This window comes from Pagrus pagrus (assembly GCF_965226575.1).
Source record: "Pagrus pagrus genome assembly, chromosome: 6".
NCBI classification, from domain to species: domain Eukaryota; kingdom Metazoa; phylum Chordata; class Actinopteri; order Spariformes; family Sparidae; genus Pagrus; species Pagrus pagrus.
In genome coordinates this window covers 8,569,654-8,591,538 of record NC_140190.1, presented here as the reverse complement: position 1 = coordinate 8,591,538, position 21,885 = coordinate 8,569,654, and the positions used below count along the sequence as shown (strand labels likewise).

Below are 21,885 nucleotides of genomic sequence, written 5' to 3'. Positions count from 1 at the left end.
GTTGACTAATGTCCCTCTCAGCTGCTGTCGTAGGTGTTGATTTAGGGATTCGGCAAAGTATAGTGGAAACATGCACTTGTTGCAAAGGCTATATAAGGAGGGCTGACTGTGAGTCTGTCTCAGTGTGACTGTCCAGAGTCACTCTCGGACCATGGGAACAAAACAGATCCACAGCCATGCAGGTAAGCTGGACAGGGCCTTTTGATTGAGAGTCCTTAAGTGCACCTTTTATCTTAAAGACAATGTGCTTTGTTTCATTGAGTGTCAGGAGGTCTGATCACAGATGCTACAGAAAGTCTGTGGCAGGTTTTATTGAAGCTTTACGAGAGAATAACAGCTGCTGAGTTAAACTTAGGGACGTGTTTGAGCTCAGAGGAAACTGTGCAAGCAGTCAGATTAGATATTAAACATATCGAACCATGTTAGCAATGTAGCCTTTGCAGATGGAGGCTGTAAAAGAGTAGCTGAACATAATGTTTTTCACTTTCTGAACAAACCTCTTGGAGCTTAACAGCAGGCAGTTTGCTGTTGGATGTCTTTACTCAGAGCACGTTTTATTTAAGAACAAAGAAGTTTCCTGTTTTTTTTGTTTTTGGCCTTTTTTTCTTCATATATATGTATAGATACAAGCATCACATGCAATTTAAAGTACGTGTATGTAAGATCTTGCATCCTTAGAAAAAATAATTTAAAAAAAGATGGATTGGCTAAAAATGGCACCTTTTGGTCCAGACAGAAGTTTTCAAAGGATGAAAATAAAGCAGTGATGCAGAATAATTGCTGCCAATCTGCATAAAATTACTTTCTCAAAAACTCTCCACAACTATCAGGATAACATGAGTGTTTCTCTGATATGCTCAGCTCAGACAACTGGCATCTCTCTGATGTTTAAACTTGAAGGAAAGGATCGTCAGTATAGCTCCTGAGCAGAAATCCAGATGTAAGAAAGTACAAACATGAAGGTGTGATGCTCTCGTCCACAGGGCAGCAGGCCGGCCTCCTGCTGAGAACAGCTCTGCTCTTCGTCCTGCTGTGCGGCCCGCAGCTCGTGGCGTCGGACTCGGACGAGGCCGTCCTGACCGAGTGGGAGGTCTGGAAGAACAGCAATGGCGTGAACTACGATGAAATGGTGAGACTGACTCCACACATCTAAAAATACTAACACTTAACAGCGAGTGATTCACTGCGATGTGTTTTGTGTTGTTGTGCAGGACGACTTGCAAAGGAGGATCATCTGGGAGAGCAACAAGCGGATGATCGAAGACAATAATGAAGGGTTTTTCATGGGCATGAGGCCGTTCACCATGGCCATGAACAAATATGGAGACCTGGTGAGGAGTTGTGTTTTCCTGATGATGACTTGCACTTAAAGGAATAGTTTTACATTTTCGAAAACACACTTTTAAAAGTTAGACCAGAAGATTGATACCTCTCTCATATCTGTTCAGATCCAGCCAGCAGTCAGTTGGCTTAGCTTAGCATAAAGACTGGAAACAGGGGGGGAAAAGCTAGCCTGGCTAACATCAGAAGGTCACTGCTCCCGGCCAAGAAATAGTCCTAATAAAAAAAAAACTAATAACATGCTGTTTAGTGTGTGTTAAGAGAGGCTGGTAGGTGGATTTCATTTCCTTTGGACAGAGCCAGGCTAACTGCTTTCTCGTGTTTCTGGTGTTTATGCTAAGCTAAGCTAACCGTCTCCTGGCTCCAGCTACATATGCACTGTACAGATACAAGAAAGTGGTATCAATCAATCAAGTGAGTGTATTTCGAAAAATATTGAACCATTCTTTAAATATTCTTCAATAAGGTAGGTTGTTTGATTAAAGATGCTGTAAACGTTGTTGTTTCAGCTATTTAGCACTTTCAGTGGCAGACATGTCGGTTTCTCTAAGCTGTTCTCTGTCCTGGTTGGATAAAGTGGGCAGGGATACCAGGAAATGAGTTTTTTTTATTATTATGATAAGAAAATAGCGCTTACAGCAGCTTTAATTTATTTAATGGACTTCATCTTCTTTATGTTCTCCACGTGTAGACAAATCGAGAGTTCAGGGTTTTGCAAGGTGCCCGGATAAATGCCCAATTTGTGAAGAGAGGGAAGATCATCTCGTCCCGACGACTGCGTCACAACGCGAGGATGTTAAATGCTCGAGCTGTCGACTACAGCAAGATGGGTTTTGTCACTGAGGTTAAAGACCAGGTAAGAGATTTCTAACTTTATCCGGACTGAATCGTGACCCGCCTTCAAATCTACAACACGTTTTAAATGTTCTTCACAGGGTTACTGCGGCTCCTGCTGGGCCTTCAGCACTACGGGAGCCATAGAGGGACAAATATTCAAGAAGACGGGTCAGCTCATATCTTTGAGCGAACAAAACCTGGTGGACTGCTCCAAATCTTACGGTACCTACGGCTGCAGCGGCGCCTGGATGGCCAACGCTTACGACTACGTGGTCAGCAACGGGCTGCAGGCAACGAGCACCTACCCGTACACCTCAGTGGTGAGGCCCGACCGCCTCCATCAGAACAGTTAGAACGGTTTATTACCGTGTCCGGCCTGTCATTAACTCTAACCTCTGTGTGTGTCTCCGCAGGACACGCAGCCCTGTTACTACGACAGCAGACTAGCAGTGGCCCACATCAAAGACTACAGGTTCATTACTAAAGGAGACGAACAGGCGCTGGCTGACGCCGTGGCAACTATCGGTCCAATCACAGTGGCCATCGACGCAGATCACTCCAGCTTCCTTTTCTACAGCTCAGGTTAATTGTCTTTGTTAACAGACTGACTACAAGCTGACTACAATTACCCTCGTTTCTACGGTGCGTTGTAGCATCTTTCAGCTCGTTGTTTCGGCCCAGATCTTTTACTGCTGTTGGTTTAGTCTCACAGCTTTCATGAGCCTCGTCTCGAGCTGCTGCAGGCAGCCGTCCCTGACCGGCTCAGCGTTAAATGATAGTCACAGTCATCAACTAGCTGTTGAAAGTGGTGCAGTTAGCCGCTAATGAACCAGATATTTCCCTCAGGAGTTGGTAGAGACCAAAACAGATGCTAAAGAAGAGTTTATATTGGACTTATGGTAGGTGTCCACATCTCACGTTGCATTTCAAAAAGACGAGGCGTCACGTTGCCTGCTTTAAAGTTGACGTCTGGGCTACTTTATGCAAATAAGGGCCGTCCGGTGCGACTCGCCGCCTCTGGAAATTCCTTAAAAACTATAAAAACGAATTAAAATGAAGACAGATTAAACAACAGCATAGCTTAGTTATTGCCTCAAATGTTTTCAGAAACACGTTTCAGTGAACTTTGTTACATAAGAGAAAGTTTCTGAAGTCTAGTTTGAAATCAGGGGACGAGCACAGATGTTGCTTTCGTCCAATCAGATGCAGCAGCAGGTACGTTTTCTCTAGTTGGTCAAACATCCAATGCTGGGAAGTGTCGCGACAACTCGTGTCCACAAACCTCCCTGTGGACATGAACCATTAAACTCATCTGATGCACAGACATGACCCCAAACAATTGATAATGTTGCTCCAAGTGGCCAAACAATGAATTAACGCAGGATGATTTTTCCTCTTTCAGGAATCTATGACGAGCCGAACTGTAACCCAAACAATCTGAGTCACGCGGTGCTGCTGGTTGGCTATGGTACTGAGGGAGGACAGGACTACTGGATCATTAAAAACAGGTCAGAACGTTTTATTTTACAGTATTTATAACCTGTGGACGTGTTTCTTATAATGTTAATAAGCTGTTTTGTTTCTGTTTCAGTTGGGGCTCCAGTTGGGGTGAAGGCGGCTACATGCGAGTCATCCGGGACGGAAGAAACACTTGCGGCATCGCGAGCTACGCTCTGTACCCCATCCTATGATTCTGATCAGCTGCCTCAGTCGCGTGTCGATGCTAAACTCTGACTCTGGACTCTGGACTGTCAGTGGGGTCTCAGAAGAACAACCTCAGTCGATGCTGATACAGCCCACGTCTTCTCTAAAGCACTTCTATCATCCTCATTTTCTGAACCTTCTGCTGAACCTTTCTGACACCGTAGATAATGTTCAAAGACTCACGTAACAGTGAACACATCGCTTCTCTCAGGGACGTATTTATTGATCCATCCAACATGAAAAATATGGAAAAAACTGCTATTTAAATTTAATTTATAAATAATAAAATACACTCAGGATTTTGCTACAACCATTCGTATGGCCTTTAGCTTATGGTGGCTAGTCTTGGCTAATGTTAGCAAACATACTGCAGTTGTGTAACAGACATTGCTATACTATTAAAATGTATCTCCACTTGTGCCTCTGTTACACTAGCTTAGCATTTTAGCTAAACGCTAGCAGTTCAGCATTTAGTATTATCCAATAAAGGCCTGGTCACACCAGCTTTAGCTCCTGCAGCATAAAAGGCTAGAATAAATTAAATCTACTGGATTTTTTGCCATTACTGCTGGATTTGCTCATCAAAATGCACTTTTTGAGTTTAACTTGGTAAAATTTGACCAGCGAGTTGGTTAGCCGACCAAAAGGGGAAGTAACGAGACGTCCAAAACGGAGGAATCTATCTCTCATCAGCTCATTAGCTGTGTCGCTCCATCCAGCATACTCACACTGTAGTTTGCTGACAGTTATGAGAGAGGAGTCGATGGTATAAATACATCAAAACATGTGAAGACTGTGACCAGGCCTGAGCTGTAACTCTTAGCCGCAGCGGCTGCTGTCCTCACAAGTTACATGGCCGTCCTTTAACAATTAAAAGAGTAATACTGTAATTATTTATTGCCCTAAATGCAACCCAATTGATTTTGTGTAGACTTTGCCCCCCCAAAAAAACAGTAAATCAGGGTTCCCTGCATGTGAATGTCACTGTGTGTGTGTGTTTTTAACGTGTGTTATATCTTCAGACTGCAAACTTTTTTTTTTTGTATCAGTACCACTGATGGACCGGGTCAAACTGCAGTGACGTCTTGAGACGGGGGTGGGATGGAGCGGGGTGTTGGGGCACACAGCCTGGTGACCTCAGTGTTTCAGGCCTCAACGTGAATGTGTTTGAGACAGAACAAATAAAATGGTGCTTTGTGTTTTCAATGCAAACAGTTGACTCAGTCTTTTTTGTTTCCTGCTTCATTCTTGCTTATTTTTCTACCATTATAAAGTCTTAACTTCTGGACTTACTGATGATAAGAGTGTTTGTGCTGCACATGTTCTCATACAAGCTCCACCGCCTCCTGATGACCTTAATGTCTGCGAGTTCAACCACACCTCGCTGAACCTTGAGCCTGTGCAACACTCGCTGTATACTGTAAAACGCTCCAAGGTTCACCTGCTCCAGGGTTTACCTGTGAGGAGGAGGGGGACTCTTTTGGCTTTTCTAAACACCTCATAATGCAGCAGAATATATCTCTGCTTTGCAGCGTGGTGTGGTTGTTTCTGGTTTACTTTGCTCGGGTGTGTCCCTCTGCTGACAGACATCCAAAGTCTGGGCACGACAGACACAATCAGATCCATCACCACCAGAAGACGTATGGCGCTAAAAGGTTTTGCGATCCTTCTTTCAGCAGCAACGCAGCAGGTGCTATAACGCAGGTAAGGCAGCTATTTGCTTATTTCCATTTTTAAACAGAAGTACTCTTCAGTGTTCATATCACCATGTGTGTTTCCATGTCACACCCTGATTTACAACTCACACCAGGGCGAGAAAATGTAATTAATAAGATTAAACTCACATGTTAACTCTTGCAGTTAATCACTTTGCAGCGTGATTACATAGTGATAAAACATTTCTCTGAGCAGGTCAGTGGCGTTGGTGTGTTTGCTTGTCCCACAGTCGACTGTTCAGCTCTCTGTGTTCATACAGAAGTGCAGCTCCGGCTTCTACAGAGAGCAAACCGGACCGCACAGGGGTCAGTGTGTGCCGTGTAGCTGCAACGGACTGTCCAATGAGTGTGACGAGCATACGGGGAACTGTGTGGTTGGTGCACACACACACACACACACACACGCACAGACAGTGGTTAACTTGTGGGCCAAACTAGACACAAAACTCGTCGTTCACGTTGCGTTTCATCTATCTGACCTCCAGAACTGCCGGTTCAACACCACCGGGGACCGCTGTGAACGCTGTAAAGAGGGTCACTATGGGAACGCTACCAGCAGGACCTGCCATGCTTGTCCATGCCCCTCTCCAAGTAACAGGTCAGTGTCTCTACCTCACCCAGCTCAACTGATTTTTTCGAAGCTCTGCATCAGTGTGAAGGTCTTATTCCATCTTCTCTGCAGCTTCGCGTTGGCCTGTATGGACGTCGGCTCGGGAGAGGTCGGGTGTTTGTGTAGACGGGGCTACAGTGGAGCCAGATGTGAGAGGTGTGTCATCATTACATCACAAGATTATCATCAGTGCACCCAAAATGTGAGCATGTAGGTGTTGAACTTAAAACACGAAGGCTCAAAAACAACCTCCTCTCTTCATCAAGATGTGCGTTTGGTTACTACGGCAATCCGGTGGCGCACGGTGGCAGCTGCAAGCCCTGCGTTTGTCATCAGGACGACACCTTGAACATCTGTAACTCGCTGACGGGAGGTAAATAAATAAACACAAACAAGGGTCCTTCACTGTGAAGTCCATTCAGTGTATGTGCACTGGAGGCCTGCAGTTATCTCACGTGGACCAGGATTGACTTCCAAAGTATCTGCGATGTCACAAATCATTCTCAGATTTTTAATGAGCTCAGAGAAAATGTACACTTTGAGCAATGAATGTGAAAACAACCTTTTTGCTGCAGAGTCGAATGTTTACCACTAACCGAGGGTCCTCCATTACAATATTTCATAGTTGCTATGTTTTGAAGGTGTCTGTGGTTTAATATTGGATTTCGGTGAAGTTGCGAGACTCCCAAGAGACAGAATTGAAAGATTGAACGGTCAAAGTTGCAAAGGCCAAGAAATCTTCGGATCGGTCGAGCGCCAAAAACACTTTTATTCCAGGCCTGATAAATACTTATGTGACCTCCGTGCTCCAGTTTGTAACACAGGCTTTCAGGTATAAATTCTTAGTGTCCAACCTCCAAGCTGAGAAAATAACCACCTGATGGAGCTGGGACTATTTTCTCAGACCTTTCAACCAGGACATTATACAACTTAAAATATCCTTTTCATTTTCAGAGTGCATCACATCTGGTGACAGCAGCAGCGGTGATCACTGCCACGGTGAGTTTGCGTTGGAAATTCATCTTCCAGTCATGTTTTGAGTGATGAACAGTCCCCTTACAAAGAGTTTCCTCCACTAGACTGTGACAGCTGCCCTCTGGCGTTGCTGGACGACTTGGAACAGATGGACGACGCTCTGGCTCGGCTGGAGAAACAGATGCAGAACGTCACGAACGGCTCCGGCTCACTCTACGGGCTGAACCGCCTGAAGGCTAACGTCTCTGAAACCAAGGTGCAGTTAATGCAGGTTTTCAGATATGAAAGAAAGTTTGCCAAAAGAAAAAAACACCCCAGCCTCTGTTATATTCATATCACACACACAACTCTGTGTTCAGAGCACTTCTCAGCGCCCCTGTTTTGCAGATTTGGGTCGGGAGCTACAGCACCGCTGTGAGACATCTGGATCCAAAGGTGGAACAGCTGGAAGCAGATGTGGATGTTGTCAGAGATGACTTCAGTCAACTGATTGACAAGGTACCTGCAGTGAATCTTCCTCCATTAATCAAACGGAAACTTCATCAGAAGTTTTGTTGTATAATTGCAATTTTACTAAATGATACATGTGGATTATTGTTTGACTGCTGCAGGAGGTATTTTGTATAATTACATAAAATATGTGTATATATAATAATATAAGTGATGAACTGAAGAGGGTTTGGATTCTTCTTTTTGTGCATAAACAGATTTTTAAACTGTCATACACTTTCCAGGCAGTTGAGACTGAGTCAGATCTGGAGAAGGTCCTGCAGAGTGTGGATGGAACAAAGTTAAAGGCAGAGGATCTTCTCTCTGGAGCTGAAGCTCTCCTCACAGCCACACAAGGTCAGAATATACGTATGTGTTTTCAAAATGTAAGAAAAGGTGCCTATAGCAGCAGGTCATCCTCTCCTGTCTCAGATTCTGTGAGGAACCGGATGATTATTTAAGTCAAAGTGTGCCTTAGTGACGGACGTATCATTAAAGCGGCGTCTTTTTTTTGTTCCTTTGTCAGATTTGATAAAGAGACAAACTGAAGTAAAGCCTGAACAGTCTGTGCCTCTCTCTGGAGACAACAAAGCCCGGATGATGGAGGAGGCTCGGCGCGTCGTGCAGGAAATGAGAGAGACGGGCTGCTCTGTTCACAGAGACGAAGTTGGCGCAGACCGAGACGAGGCACACTCATGTGAGATTTTATTTTCTATTTGTTGGTTTATTGATAAAAAAGCAGCGCAGAGTTACTTTGATGTTTGGTTCCTCACTCCAACGCCAACCACATTCACTCCACGATGATGTGAAGTAGAAGGTATTTCACAGAGGGCCCTCCACTTTCACAACTCACAACTCTCTATCTTTTGAAGCTGAAACCAACATAACAAACACAAATGTTTGTTTTTTTATCACTTCTCTTCTAGGTTTGATTAACACAAACAAAAGGAGATGTGTTACCTTCTCACAGGCACTTTAATGCAGGAAAATAACAGTCATTTAAAAAGACAAAAATGTTGATTTTGAACTCACGGATAAATCTACCTTGACTTTTGGGAAAATAGATGTATTTACTAACTTTCGAGTTAGATGTGAAGATCGACACCACAATAACAGACGCGGCAACACTGTGAAAAGGATGACACCGAAGAAGTTAGCTGAATTGCAGTTACGTAAAAGTTACTTTATGAAGTAAAGTTTGAAGAAAAGAAAGAGAGCCGCCTCCGAAACAAAGAAAGGAGTCGGGCAGTTGTGGTTACGTAGAGAGGAGGGAGGGGATCGCTAACTGTGATACGGACAGGAAGTTAGCTAAAACGCTTACAGCAGCTTTAAACATTACACGACTACATTACATTATATAAGCATTACACAGCAGTTTAAAATGTGTATCTTTAATAGAAAAGTGTTACGCTACAGGCTAATCATGAGGCAACAGCAAGAAGGCAGTTAGCTTAGCTTAGCGCAAATACTAGAAATAGGGGAAAAACAAGATGCACCTACTAAAAGCTCTTAACTCACTGGTTAACTCATCAAATCTCATTTGTTTAACCCAGAAAGAAATATTAGTGTTGGAACAACATGTCGTGTTGTTATACGGGGCGGACCATGTTCACATGGTGGCCATTTTGTGGTTAAAAGTCGTACAAATGAAGGGAATCTGACGTATCTTTATAATTTAAACACTTCCTGAATAAGAAGCAACTGATATGACAATGATCAGTTAAAATGCAGAGACAAAAAAAACAACACTATCTGATAACCTTTTACTGCTTGACAAGAGCTAACGTTAGCGTTCAACCACTTTCTAGCTACTTTCTAGCTGTTCGATGTGCTTGAAGGCATAAATTACTTATAAAATATCAACACAAATGTTGGACATGTTTAGTTAACACTGGAAATGAAACGCACTGGATGCAATCCAACAAAGTGTTAGCTAGAAAGTGGTTGAACGCTAACGTTAGCTAGTGGGTTATCAAATATGTTGTTTTACTTTGAAAAAAAAATGGCTCGATATCCCTCTGAAATTTTCACTTTCCATCATCTCAGTTGCTGATCAATAGGTAAGCAGCAAAATTATAATAATTTGTCAAATTTCTTATGTTTCATACAAGTTGCAACCTGGAACACAGCAGCATAACAATATCCCAGCATTCAAGCAATTCCCGCTCTGAGAGTGCAAAAAAGGAAAATGGCCACCATGTGAACAAAGCTGTTGATAGACTTCCATTACATCAGAGATGGATGACACTGATTAGCCCATATTAATTAGTTATGATGTACAACAACCCTAAAAGTGAACACAAAGGTAACAGTGTAAATGTGTGTGTTCTCCTCAGTGTTGGACATCATCAGGAACATGACGGTTCCTGTGGAAACCAGCCCGACTGTTTTAAACCAGACTGCAGCTTCTATGATGGAGTCCGACTCTTCTCTGAGGGACGTGGCTGAGCTGCTGTCAGACGCAGAGGACACAGTCGACAGGACGCAGGGTCTTAACTTGAAGAGTCTCACTACGCTACAACAGCTGGAGGTGATTTGAAACACCGATCATGTATTCTTGATATACACACTTTAGTGTCGTACTGGTAATTTCACTTCTGTTGGCATTATTTTCCAGCGTCTTCACCCTCAGCTGGAGAAAGAAAACAGTACACTCCATCTGCTAAAGAACATCACAGACATCTTTTTAATTCTGGAGGAGAATAAAAAAGTAAAGAAAACCCTTTTACGACTGTGAATCCATGAGAGTGGAAAGTTTTCGAGTGCGCAAAGTGAGTTTATTGTGTGTCAATTGCAGGAATTTGAGAGTCATGCAGCTCAGCTAGATGGCGCCAAGCTGCAGCTCACCAAGAAGTTAAACAACATACTCCAAAAATTGTCCAAGGTGGATATCGTAACTAAGGCCGAGGAGCATGCAGAGGAGCTCAGCAGGCTGGCAGCAGAGCTTCAACAGTGAGTGTGAAGCAGGGGAACTAATTAAAGTGGATGGATATAGTTTTCTTCATGTTCTTGTGAATGTAAAAGATCAGGAAATCAGGTTAAAGTTCGCACCAACAGAAGCTCCTTTCTCCCACAGAAAACACTGCTCCTGAAACGCCTCGTCAGTAGTCCCGCCTTTAATTCTGAGACTTTGTGACATCACACTTCGTCACCATGTCACACATTTGCATAGTTTATGCCTCATGGCTAGTTTTGCTTGTCAGAGTTGTTTTCGCACAGCTGCTCTGCTGTTGTAAACGGTGCTGGCTCAGGCGTGTGTGAGCTGACCAATCAGAGCAGACTGGGTATTCAGGAGGGGGGGGGCTTTAAAGAGACAGGAGCTAAAACATGAACCACCAACCACCTCCTTTAAATTAATACTGAAGACAACTGTGTTTATGTTGACATTAATGCACAATGCTGTATGTGATTGCAGAGTGCTTCATAATGCTGTCAACAGTACTGACCTGCTCAGTGCTCTGGGTACAGGAGCTCATAACAACATCATAAATACAATAGAAAAGGCAGAGATGGCAGCAAATCAGTCCAGAGAAGCTGCTGATCAAGCCTTACAGGTAACTATCAGTGATGCTTGATGCTTGAACCTCAATTCTTGGCAAAAATATTGATATGATCCTATCACAATGAATTAGGATGTGGAGGAGGAAGGCCTGGTGAACAGGGCCGAAGGACTCAAAGATAACTCAACTCGTTCATGGACAGAAGCCAACAAGACTCAGAGCGACCTCCGATGTGAGTCAGCAGCATCATTTACTGAATCGGCTCCATTATGCTGACGTTAAATGCACAAAAGTGAAAAGCTTTTCCATTTCTTTTTAACAGCGCTGTCACATAGTGTGAACACCCACCGAGATCGTGTGAATAAGCAGAAGGAGAAAGGAGAAAAACTGAGAATGGACATCTCAGCCGTCAGCGATAACATCATAAAAGTGAAAAGAGGTCGGTGGATTGTTTGGATTTTTTATGAGAAGAAATAAAATGGCAGATTATACGCTGGATATCATCTCGCTTTTTGATTTCAGGTGACACAGAAGTCCTGATAGAGTCTGCGAAAACAGCTGCCTCTGCTACCAACTCCACCGTCAGTAATATAACAGACAGACTGAAGAATATCAGCCAGGAAGTGGAGAAAATAACTTCAAACAATGTCAATGTGAATATAGACGATATTTTGACTGATGCCGACCGGGCAGGTGAGTATTTAAAACAGACACTATCTTTCAAGGTCCCATATTATAGATTATTATAGAAAGATAATGCTGTTTTTGATTATTAAACGTGCCTAGGTGCTATATCCATACTGTGAAAGTATCAAAACGCTCAATCCAGTCCATATTCAGAAACTGAGTCTTTAATCGAGCTGTCAGGACGTCTGTAAGGTTGTGATGTCACAGCTACTCAGTCACTGACGTCAGCCACGCCCCCAGCACCGCCATGGTTGCAAAAACATTGGCAGAACCTAGTGGGGAAACACGGGGGGCGGGGCATGCTCAGGCCTGTCACAGCTGACCAATCATATAACAACAATATAACAAAAATAATGGGTCTTTTGAACATTTATTAGACACCGAAAAGGAAATATGACCCTGATAATGAGAATAATATGGACCTTAAAGTATTAAATTATTGATTTTATTATTGAAATATATGATTCTATAGTTTGATTAGTTGTGTTTGTTTTCGGTTTCTGTTTCAGTGAAGAACTTGAGCTCAGCTCTTCCGGCGCTGAAAGACAAAATCAGACGAGTCGAGGCTCTCAGTGGGAAGGTGCCTCCCGGCGCCAACATGACAGAAACCATCAGGGGAATCAAGGATGTGATAGAGGAGACGAGAAACTATGTTATCAAGGTAAATGTACAATTGTTGTCAGCTTTGACATAAAGCTGCTATAATCCATATTTTGGAAGATCAAAACGAGAAAACAAGAACGTACAGAGAATATCAACTGACTGGCTGATTATCCTGAAACCCCCAAAATCAGAAAAACTGTCTTGTTGCGAGGAAAACACACTCTCTCCCTGCAGTTTTTACTTCAGTGACTGCCAGCCCTGTCCATAGTCCTGCAGAGTGTTGGTCCTTAAAGCAACATTATGTAAAAAATTGGCATTTTGTGGGATTTGGCGCCCCCCACAGTTTCTGAGTGCCACACCACTGTGGTAAATACAAATCCCAGGTCTGTAACAAGTTGTAGATGTAGTGTAGGTGCTAACTACAAACAAGCACATTATGTCATAACAATGTTATGTGTTGAAAACTTGTTTGTTGAAGTAAACATGTATGTAACGCTGTGATCCGACCCTCTCACTGAAGTTACACGGTGCAGAAACAAGTGATAGGGGGGCGGAGTGGCTGAGACAGAGACACTGACGTAAGTGTTGTACAGACCAGAGCAGGTAGCTGAAATCAGAAACATCAACAAAGCATTTTTTTTTTAAAGTTTTACCTCTGTTAGTGTGCACCCCATCACTGGAGTCATTAGATGCAGGCTGATCTGATGGAAACCTTTTGGAGAATGAATTTTTTAGAGAAAACAGATTGGGGGTTCGGGGGTTGGGGGGTTAGGAAGGGAGAGTATTTTCGGACCAATATTTTCATGTTTTCATGATAATGGGCTGTCAGACAAAATGGGCTTTCGGTCCGACGGGCCATTTCCGCAGTTAGGGTTAGGGTTGGTGTTTTGGAATAATGGGCTGTCGGGACAATGGCAAGGCACCTTTTAAAACATCTTCCAGCTTATTGTTTTGGCTTATGACCTGAAATGTCACTGTTTTGGTCCAGTTTGACGGCTCTCGCAGAGCACAACAAGCTCTAAAAACCCACCGTACACTCAGCAGCAGAAGCAAAGTGAGTAAGTAGCTGTGGACACAATGGAGCACTTAGCTGCTAAAGAGGCAGATTCTGCCCTAAGTAGTTTGTAGAGGTGGCGCCGAAAACAGAGGTGATAAATCCAAATGAACGCTGATGTCAAAAGGTGACAAGATGCCAGTTCTCATCAAATCAGTTATTGCAGGTTTAACAAAAAAATTTTTTCCATAAAAACATATTTACATTAATCATTTCTACCTTGACCGATCTTCTCCGTAGCTCTCACTCGCCACCCCCTTCAACGGAAAGGGTCACGTGGAGCTCCATCCTCCGAGAAACCTCCAAGACATCAAAGCGTTTACGGTCGTCGATCTGCTCCTCAATCGCCACCAAAACAATCCCTCCAAGGCCGACTACAGACGTAGGCGACGCCAGGACAAACGCAGGCATGCCAGCTCCTTTGTTTTCTACCTGGGCAACAAGGATGTGAGCGTGCCTCCCGTCTAAAACACAGAAATATCAGCGATTTTAGTGACGGATATCTGTTATTTTCATTTGCTTCTCATGCTCTTCTTTTTAAATGTTCAGGCGTCTGGAGATTACATTGGGATGGCGATCAGAAGCAACGTGTTGTTTTGCGTCTACAAGTTGGGTGGAGTTGTCCATGAGGTGGAAACCAGCCAAATAACAACAACAACTAGCAATGTGAGCTCTTCAGACTTCGACAGGGTCGTCTTCCACAGGTACTCCTGACAGAGAAAGAGAAAAAGAACATGAACATCCTCCCTAAAAGTTTCTAGGGGAGAAGAAACCGCACTTTCCTCCTCCACCAAGTGTAACCACCAGATTATCTGTGTGTGTCGACAATTTCTGCAGAGTTTATCAAGATGCCGAAGTTAACATCACGCAGAAGTTTGCATCGCAGGCGCCCGTCAGTCTCCCTCCTAAGCGTAACCTTCCAAACACAACGACCGGCGTCCTTCAGCTGGATCCAGAGAGTGTTGTTTTCTACGTGGGCGGCTATCCTGAGGACTTTAAGGTACCCAGTCACTGCTGTTATTTCATAATACCTGCATTTATTTAAAGGGCCAGTGTGAAGGATTTAGGTGTAACTTTTTTCTTGTAGCCTCCGGTGGAGCTGCACCACCCCAAGTACAGAGGAGCGATGAAACTCTCCTACATAAACGACAATCCCGTCGGTCTGTTCAACTACAAGCGTGCGGTCAACATGGATGCAAAGCAGCCTACTGTGACGTAAGCATGTAAAAAGTTAGAAAGGTTTGTGCTTATAGTGACTAGAAATGGTCAAACATTGATGAGGTTATTCTATGTTTGTTTATGATCCGCAGGCCAGAGTTACCCAGTTACTATGATGGGACAGGATACCGCATGGTGTTCGTAAAGGAGCCGCACAAGATCGAAGGACAGCCGCTCAAGTTTCACCTGAACAGCCGAGAGACAAACGCCCTGCTGTTCTACATTGGAGATGAGGTATGATGTTTCTGAGTCAGGGGAGACCAGGTACGGTCGTGTCATGTGACGGTTGTAACGCCTCGAATTCCTCCAATCAGAAACAGGCTACAGTGGTTTCACTCACGCTGCACATGCTCAGTCCAGAGAGTTTGTTTTTGAGCCAAAAATGAACTTTTCCATCAGATTAACTTAAACCTAAAACCTAAAAGCCTGTACAATGAGAGTGGAGTGACTGTATTAAAAACTATTTTGCAGCCTGTACATATTTCATAAAGCCACTTAAATACATTCTTACAGTCGTTGACATGCTGAAGTTTCTAATATAGAAAATCAGCTACTTCGATTAAAACAGTTTTTGAGTTATGTGCAAAAGTGTTACAACTGTCCCTGGTCTCCCCTACTATCAGTAAAAACAGAGGAGGTGAATGTGTGTTAATGCGTCTTTGGTACGAAATGTGATGGATTTTTTTTGTTTCTCCGTCACAGGAGTCATTTTTCTGTGTGGTTGTGGAGCGAGGCTTCATGGTGCTTCATGGACGGCAAGCAGGTCGACGGCTCCGACTCCAAAGTGCCGACAGAGTGTCTCTAGTTGTAAGATGATTTGTTATAAATCTAACTAACTTTATTGAACATCAAGCAATGCAAGCTCTCTAAAAAACTGTTATTAAACTGTTGTACTAACATTATTGTCTCAGGACACACGATTTGCAATCCGTATCACAGACAAGTTCACTGTGTACTACGGAAGAAAGAACATCTCCACAGATCACAAACAAACTAACTACAGGAGTTATTACATCGGGGGTCTACCAGCGCCGCTCAGACAGAGGTAACACACAGATACAAGCAGCATTCACAGCATTTAGCTCATCAGATTAGCCTTTTGTACTGTTTACTGTCTATTTATGTCTTTGAATGTTAGACACAACATCACGGCTCCACCGCTGAGAGGATGTTTGGATCACCAGACAGCCGACTTCGTCGAGTACAACGTGATGATCGGTGTCGGTGATGGATGTCCAGTCTCACTACTGGTAAACTGCCACAAAGAGATGACCAGGAGACGTGGCTGCTTTAAGTTTCATGCATATGACTAAAAATTGGCTTAAAATACAACCAGTCATAGGGAGTAGCGTTAGGGAGAAGAAAACACTGAATCTTTCAGAAAAAGAAACCTGAAGTACATAATACAGACAAATGCAATATTCAGGGGAAATATTCTGCTCAAATTTCAGCCAATCTCACTTTTGTTCTCTGCTGTTATCGTCACGCATTGAATATATCCATAAATATGTCACTTAGTCAGGTGGTCGCCTCTTTCCTCAATGATAGAAAATGGGTCCCTGGAGGAAAATGGTTGGAAACCACAGAACAAGCCCGTTATTCACACCAGAACAAATAAAGCTGTAGCAGCAACATCCCTGGGTGTATTGAAAGGAGGAGTAGTACGTTTGTAGTGATTATTATTTCAACTAAAGGAGGAATTTTACTTTATAAGTTTTGGAATAAAAGGAATAATGTGTCATTTATTCTGCCAAAAGTCACCGTCTTGCTTCAAAGTTAAAAAATTGAGATAACAGACTTCAGACAGGAGCCTGATACTAATGTGCTTCTGACTCGCAGGGTGTCCGCTCAGCCACGCTGCATTCAGCTCTGTCTGTTGATCCTCTGCTCGTTGGAGGTGAGCAGCCACTCAGAGTCTCTCTGGGCTTCAGGAGCACAGACCGACACGGTACTCTTCTCAGGAGCAGCTCTCAGGTGAGACCCAGCGTGCCTCACGTCCGGCTTTTCAAAGAGAATAAAAAAGCTAAAGACGACTCTATCAGTATTCTCTGATTTTTCTGCAGGGCTCCACCTCGGCCCATGACCTCCAGCTGTCCCTGGACGACGGCTACGTGGTATTAAATAGTGCTAATTATACCTTGAGGTCAGATAAAAGGTACAGCGATGGGAGCTGGCACTACATGTCCGCAGTAAGGAGGCCAACAGGGTGAGACACGATGACCTCCTTTTGTATATATCTGCACATTTATCTAAATTAAAATGCAGGAAAATCACATAACTTGCCTGTTTTTACCTCATTTTCTCAGGCTGGAGCTCAGCATCGATAATATCAAAGTCTCTCAGGGACAATCGTCCAGCAGCAGGCCACTCAGGAAAAAATTGAAAGGAGGGAAATTCACTGGCTGCATCACTAACCTTTACACAAGGAGGTCTGGAAACCTTAGAAATCTGTTCTCACATCGATCATATCTGCCCGCTTCTTCTTATGAATAACATGAATTTATGTTTTTATGAAAATCTAATCCGACGCAGGCCTGAGCAGAGCTTCGCGCCTGTGGATCTCAGCTCATATTCACTAACCGAGGATGTAGACCTTGGCCTGTGTAGTCTCCATCCCCGACCACGCACTGAGGTTTTACCAGCACCTGTACAAAAAAGACCCGAGACACAAACACCTGTAAGCGCAAAAAGCCTCCACTTCTACAGGATCATGATAATTTGTCTCCTGGTTTTATGATTAGACACTGATGCAGGTATTTTCTCCGCCGTGTGTCAGACTCAGGCTCCGGCAGGCAGCCAGTGTCGACGCCAGGGAGCACAACACGGTGAACACCAGCTCTCTGAGGAACACAGCTGGCTCAGTTACACCGTGCCACAAGAGGACCTGAATCACAGGTAGTGGTAGTTATGTAATAAAACACCCTCGAAGATGTTTTAGTCGTCCATTCATTAGAACATTAAAACTGTCTTCTCTCGTGTCTCAGGCCTCACTTCTCTCTCAACATCAAGACCAAGTCGTCCAAAGGGCTGATCCTCCACGTGGGAGGGACAGGAGTCGTCCCCCTGCTCGCTCTGTACTTGGCCAATGGGAAGATCAGGATGTCACTTGGGCGAGACAGAATCATCCAGCACAAGGAGAAGAGTAACGACGGGAGCTGGCACAGAGTAACTGATCATTTTGCTATCAGTATTCAAAATGAAAATGGTTGCAAAAGTATACTGACTCACTGGATATAAAGTCTGTCGTTGGGTACCTATTCCAGGTGCCATTTTCCTTTTTCCTTCCACCTTTTTCAAGGTCACATTATTTTGGGGTCTTCATTTACACAGAAGAGCAAACAAAAGCTGCTTTTTAGGTCTAGTCATTGACTGTGGATTTTTGATTACATCCGTCTCTTGCAGAATATAACATCTTTAGACAGCTAGAATAAGCTGATGCTTCTGTGATTTGGTTAAAAAAAATGTCTCCAGCTAAAATTTGAATTTGAATACACACACATAATGGCTCCGCCGATGGAAATGATGTGTTTAGGAAGTTGGACAGACTCACTAATATGGTTTTAAACTCTGATGTAGGAGCTTCTTGGCTCCCACAGGATGGACGACTTTGGAAATAATGATAGGTAGTGTAGGTCGCCAGAAGGTGAGCATGCTAACGCTTTAATTATCATTCCTCACGCTTTTGTTCTTGTATTTGTGAGCAAATGGCACATACAGTTCTTGCACACTGATCGCAGTGATTTTTTTGGTTGATTTTTTCTGGCGATGTCTTGTGTTGAGTCACCTGTGTGACAGGTTGTCTGTGTGTGTGCAGGTTGACTTCAGTGTGGAGAGGAGCACTTTTCATCTGCTGGTCGATGGAGTCCGTGTGACCGATGGACATCTGCCAAACAACGAGGGATCGTCTTTAGAGCTGCACAACCCTGTGTATCTGGGAGGTGACCCGATCAGCAAAAACACAAAAGTCCGTATCAAACCTCCGTCACTGTTTGACTGTTTTGTTTAACAGCCACGTCGCATATTTTCCCACATTTGTTTGTGTACATATTGACGCTCTCCTCGTCCTCTCTCAGGGACACAACGTTCCCATGGACGGTGTTATTGGATGTGTACGGGATTTCAAAATGAACGATGAAGTTATTGAGGGACCGGAGGCAAGCAGCAAAACTTTACCCTGCTCCGATAAGCTCACAGAGATGGGGACATACTTTGGTGGCGGTCACATTATTTTAGGTTTGACAAATTTCATAGATCCTGATGCATCATTTCATGTCCGTGTTTACTGTGTGTGAGTGCAGATTACAGCAAACACTGACCTCAAACCTCATGAGGAATGTGTCTGTTTCTAGATAATTACTTCAGTGTTGGCTCCCAGTTTGTGTTGGCCTTCGAGTTTCGTCCTCAACACCTGACAGGTCTCTTCTTCCATGTTGGAGGTCACAAGACCAGACTGGATGTGTTCTTAATGGAAACCAAGGTGAAGCTTTCACCCTCAGATCAGGCGGCAATTCAGAGTTGTGTTTTGTGTTTCTTTTGTTGTGTTTTGTGTTTCTTTTTGTGATCTGTGTTTTGTGATCTGCTGTTGTGTTTTGTGTTTCTTTTGTTGTGCTTTGTGTTTCTTTTGTTGTGTTTTGTGATCTGGTGTGTTTTGTGATCAGTTGTTGTGTTCTTTTGTTGTGTTTTGTATTTTTTTGTTGTGTTTTGTGATCTGGTGTGTTTTGTAATCTGTTGTGTTCTTTTGTTGTGTTTTGTGTTTCTTTTGTTGTGCTTTGTGTTTCTTTTGTTGTGTTTTGTGTTTCTTTTGTTGCGTTTTGTGATCTGCTGTTGTGTTATGTGATCAGTTGTTGTGTTTTGTGATCTGTTGTTGTGTTGTGTAAAATGTTGTGTTTTGACCTCAAATATTGTCATACCACTGTGTAGTTGATAAGAATAGTGGGTATAATATAATAATAAGGGTGTAATCTTTTACCAGGTGGGTGTCAAAGTGAAGGATGGTATCGGTGCTGTCAGCGTCTCAGTGACTCCTCGTGGAAACCTCTGTGACGGGAAATTTCACGTTGTTACAGGTTTGACTTCTCATTCTGACAACGATACACAAACTGCTCGACACACGAGTACTTTTAAAATTTCATATTCTCGTGTTGTCGTCCTCCAGTGTCCAGACAGCTTGAAGTCATAAAACTAGTGGTGGACTCCGTGTCTGAACAGAAAGCCGCCCCTCGCACACCCACCTCATCCTCAACGCTGGACACACTTTACATCGGAGGTAGATCCATCGTTCTGTTTTTAATCTGTGTCACAAATAATAAACAAAAAAAGGGAGTAGAAATACAAACGCAAAGACAACAAAACATACTAAAGAAAATTACCGATGGTGTATTTGTGAGTGTATACCTGAAGATGCCTTTCCTTTCTCCTTTCAGGGACGACAAAGAACAACCGACTCTCCGTGTCTTCACCATTTGTGGGCTGCTTGCGAAACGTGAACCTTAATGGAAAGCCTGTTGCATTTGAGGCAGGATCCGGGAGGTTTGGAGCTGTGAGCATCAATAAATGTCCTGCATACTGAGGACACACAACTCAGCATGCTCATCAAACAGCACTAAATTAAATCTGTCATTCTGCTTCTGACCATGAGATGGAGTGCTTAACCTGATGTCATGTATTCAGTCTCAGTGTGCTCTACTCTGGTCTGTGTGTCAGCTGACGGTTTCCCTGTATAGATTTTAATCACGTCTCCGTCATCCTTTTAGTCGCATCAGCACCTCATCACAAAGCAAAAAAACATTTATTATGTTGGGTTTTTTTGGACTGATACCTGTGGTTAACTTCCCAATTAGCACTGTGTGTCAGCTTAAAGTTTATGCAATTTGCGCTCTCTACATGCTGTTTTTCCACCTCAGCACTTGTTTTAGACTGTTATTATGCACAAAGTTAGTGTAAATAAGAAAATAATGAGCTTAATGCTCCTGTTACTCTCAGGCAGGGGTGTTTTGAGGTCACAAAATGGCTTTTTTTTGTTGTTTTTTGCAAAGCACATGAATATTTCATTAGAAAAACAAATGTTATGTGACCATTTTCAGTGATATTGTTATTAAATTGAATTCAGTGTGTTCAGATTTCCTATATGTCAATAACAGATGCACTTACAGAGCTTCTGGCAGCCCAAAACTGTGCCTGTGCTCCAAATGGATCAACAACAGCTCTGAATTTACTTTGGGCGAGATGGGGACAGACGTTTTAGCATTACTTTACATACAATTTAAAGTCCGAAAGGTGTAATAAATAAGATTTCTGCAGTACCTGTGTTATGTTTTGTTGAGTTATGTTCCTACATTATCCCAAATGTTTCCAGCAATATTCAAACCCAGAGAGATGTGTGATTTTTATTCAAGGTAAAGGTTTTTCATTTGGTCACCCATCGCCATCACCCTCTGGAGAGAGTCGGAGAGTGAGGGAGGGAGGAAGTCAGCGGATGTGAATAAAGTGAATATATGTTTCAAGATTACCTCGTCTGCAACATTCCTGCCTGAGTCACGTCAGTTTTCATTGGCAGCTGTGGTTGTCTAACAATAAAGACAACAACTCCCATGATCCCACACTACTTCATAATGTCATCAAACTACATCTCTGTATATATTTCCAAATAATCTGAAATAATGAATGAATATAAACTCCCTGAAACAAAAGAAAATAAAAAAATAGGTTGTTCTGTTGTGATTTTGTTCAATGCTACTTAAGTCCCATAAGTTGTTAATTACTAATGTTACGTACTTCATCCTCGAGTGTGAGCCTCTCTTCTCAGTTTTGTTCCTAATGGATGTAAGAGGGCCGGAGAAGAGATTTAATTTCAGTTACCCTCATTCACATGCAAGTCACACATCCGTTCACATGTACAGCAGAAGCTGCTTTTGTTTCCTCTTTCAGCCACTGAAACTGCTCAAACTTTAGCTTCATCTTCTCATGTGGACATCCGCTGATCAGAGAGCAAGGCCTGCTTCACTTGTTGCCGCTAACTGCACACGCAGCCATGAAACACATTATACAAATGTATGCAGTGTTTTTTACACTCGGCATCTTTCATTAATCAAATGCAAGCACACAATCAGAAATGACCTTGAGACTATGTTAAATCTAAAGGCATTTTTAAAG

The 21,885-nt window shown here is 43.1% G+C and overlaps 2 protein-coding genes across 2 annotated transcripts; both read left to right on the top strand.

Annotated features, from left to right (window-relative positions):
* The first annotated feature begins 1,047 nt into the window (after positions 1-1,047).
* cts12 (cathepsin 12) lies at positions 1,048-4,128 on the top strand. Its single transcript, XM_084354454.1, has 7 exons — positions 1,048-1,129; positions 1,212-1,331; positions 2,033-2,197; positions 2,277-2,498; positions 2,592-2,760; positions 3,581-3,686; positions 3,770-4,128. Exons 1-7 carry the CDS (start codon positions 1,127-1,129, stop codon positions 3,867-3,869), a joined length of 885 nt encoding a protein of 294 aa, XP_084210580.1. The 5' UTR covers positions 1,048-1,126; the 3' UTR covers positions 3,870-4,128.
* A 7,977-nt stretch (positions 4,129-12,105) lies between these two features.
* On the top strand, positions 12,106-20,302 carry lama3 (laminin, alpha 3; the record flags this gene model as incomplete). The annotated part of the gene is made up of 22 exons (XM_084354111.1): positions 12,106-12,133; positions 12,368-12,519; positions 13,756-13,962; positions 14,065-14,219; positions 14,353-14,515; positions 14,603-14,730; positions 14,826-14,967; positions 15,436-15,540; positions 15,645-15,778; positions 15,872-15,983; positions 16,573-16,707; positions 16,797-16,939; positions 17,040-17,162; positions 17,266-17,410; positions 17,510-17,628; positions 17,718-17,898; positions 18,548-18,697; positions 18,807-18,966; positions 19,083-19,210; positions 19,706-19,799; positions 19,889-19,999; positions 20,157-20,302. 22 exons carry the CDS (start codon positions 12,106-12,108, stop codon positions 20,300-20,302), a joined length of 2,961 nt encoding a protein of 986 aa, XP_084210237.1.
* Positions 20,303-21,885: the final 1,583 nt, after the last annotated feature.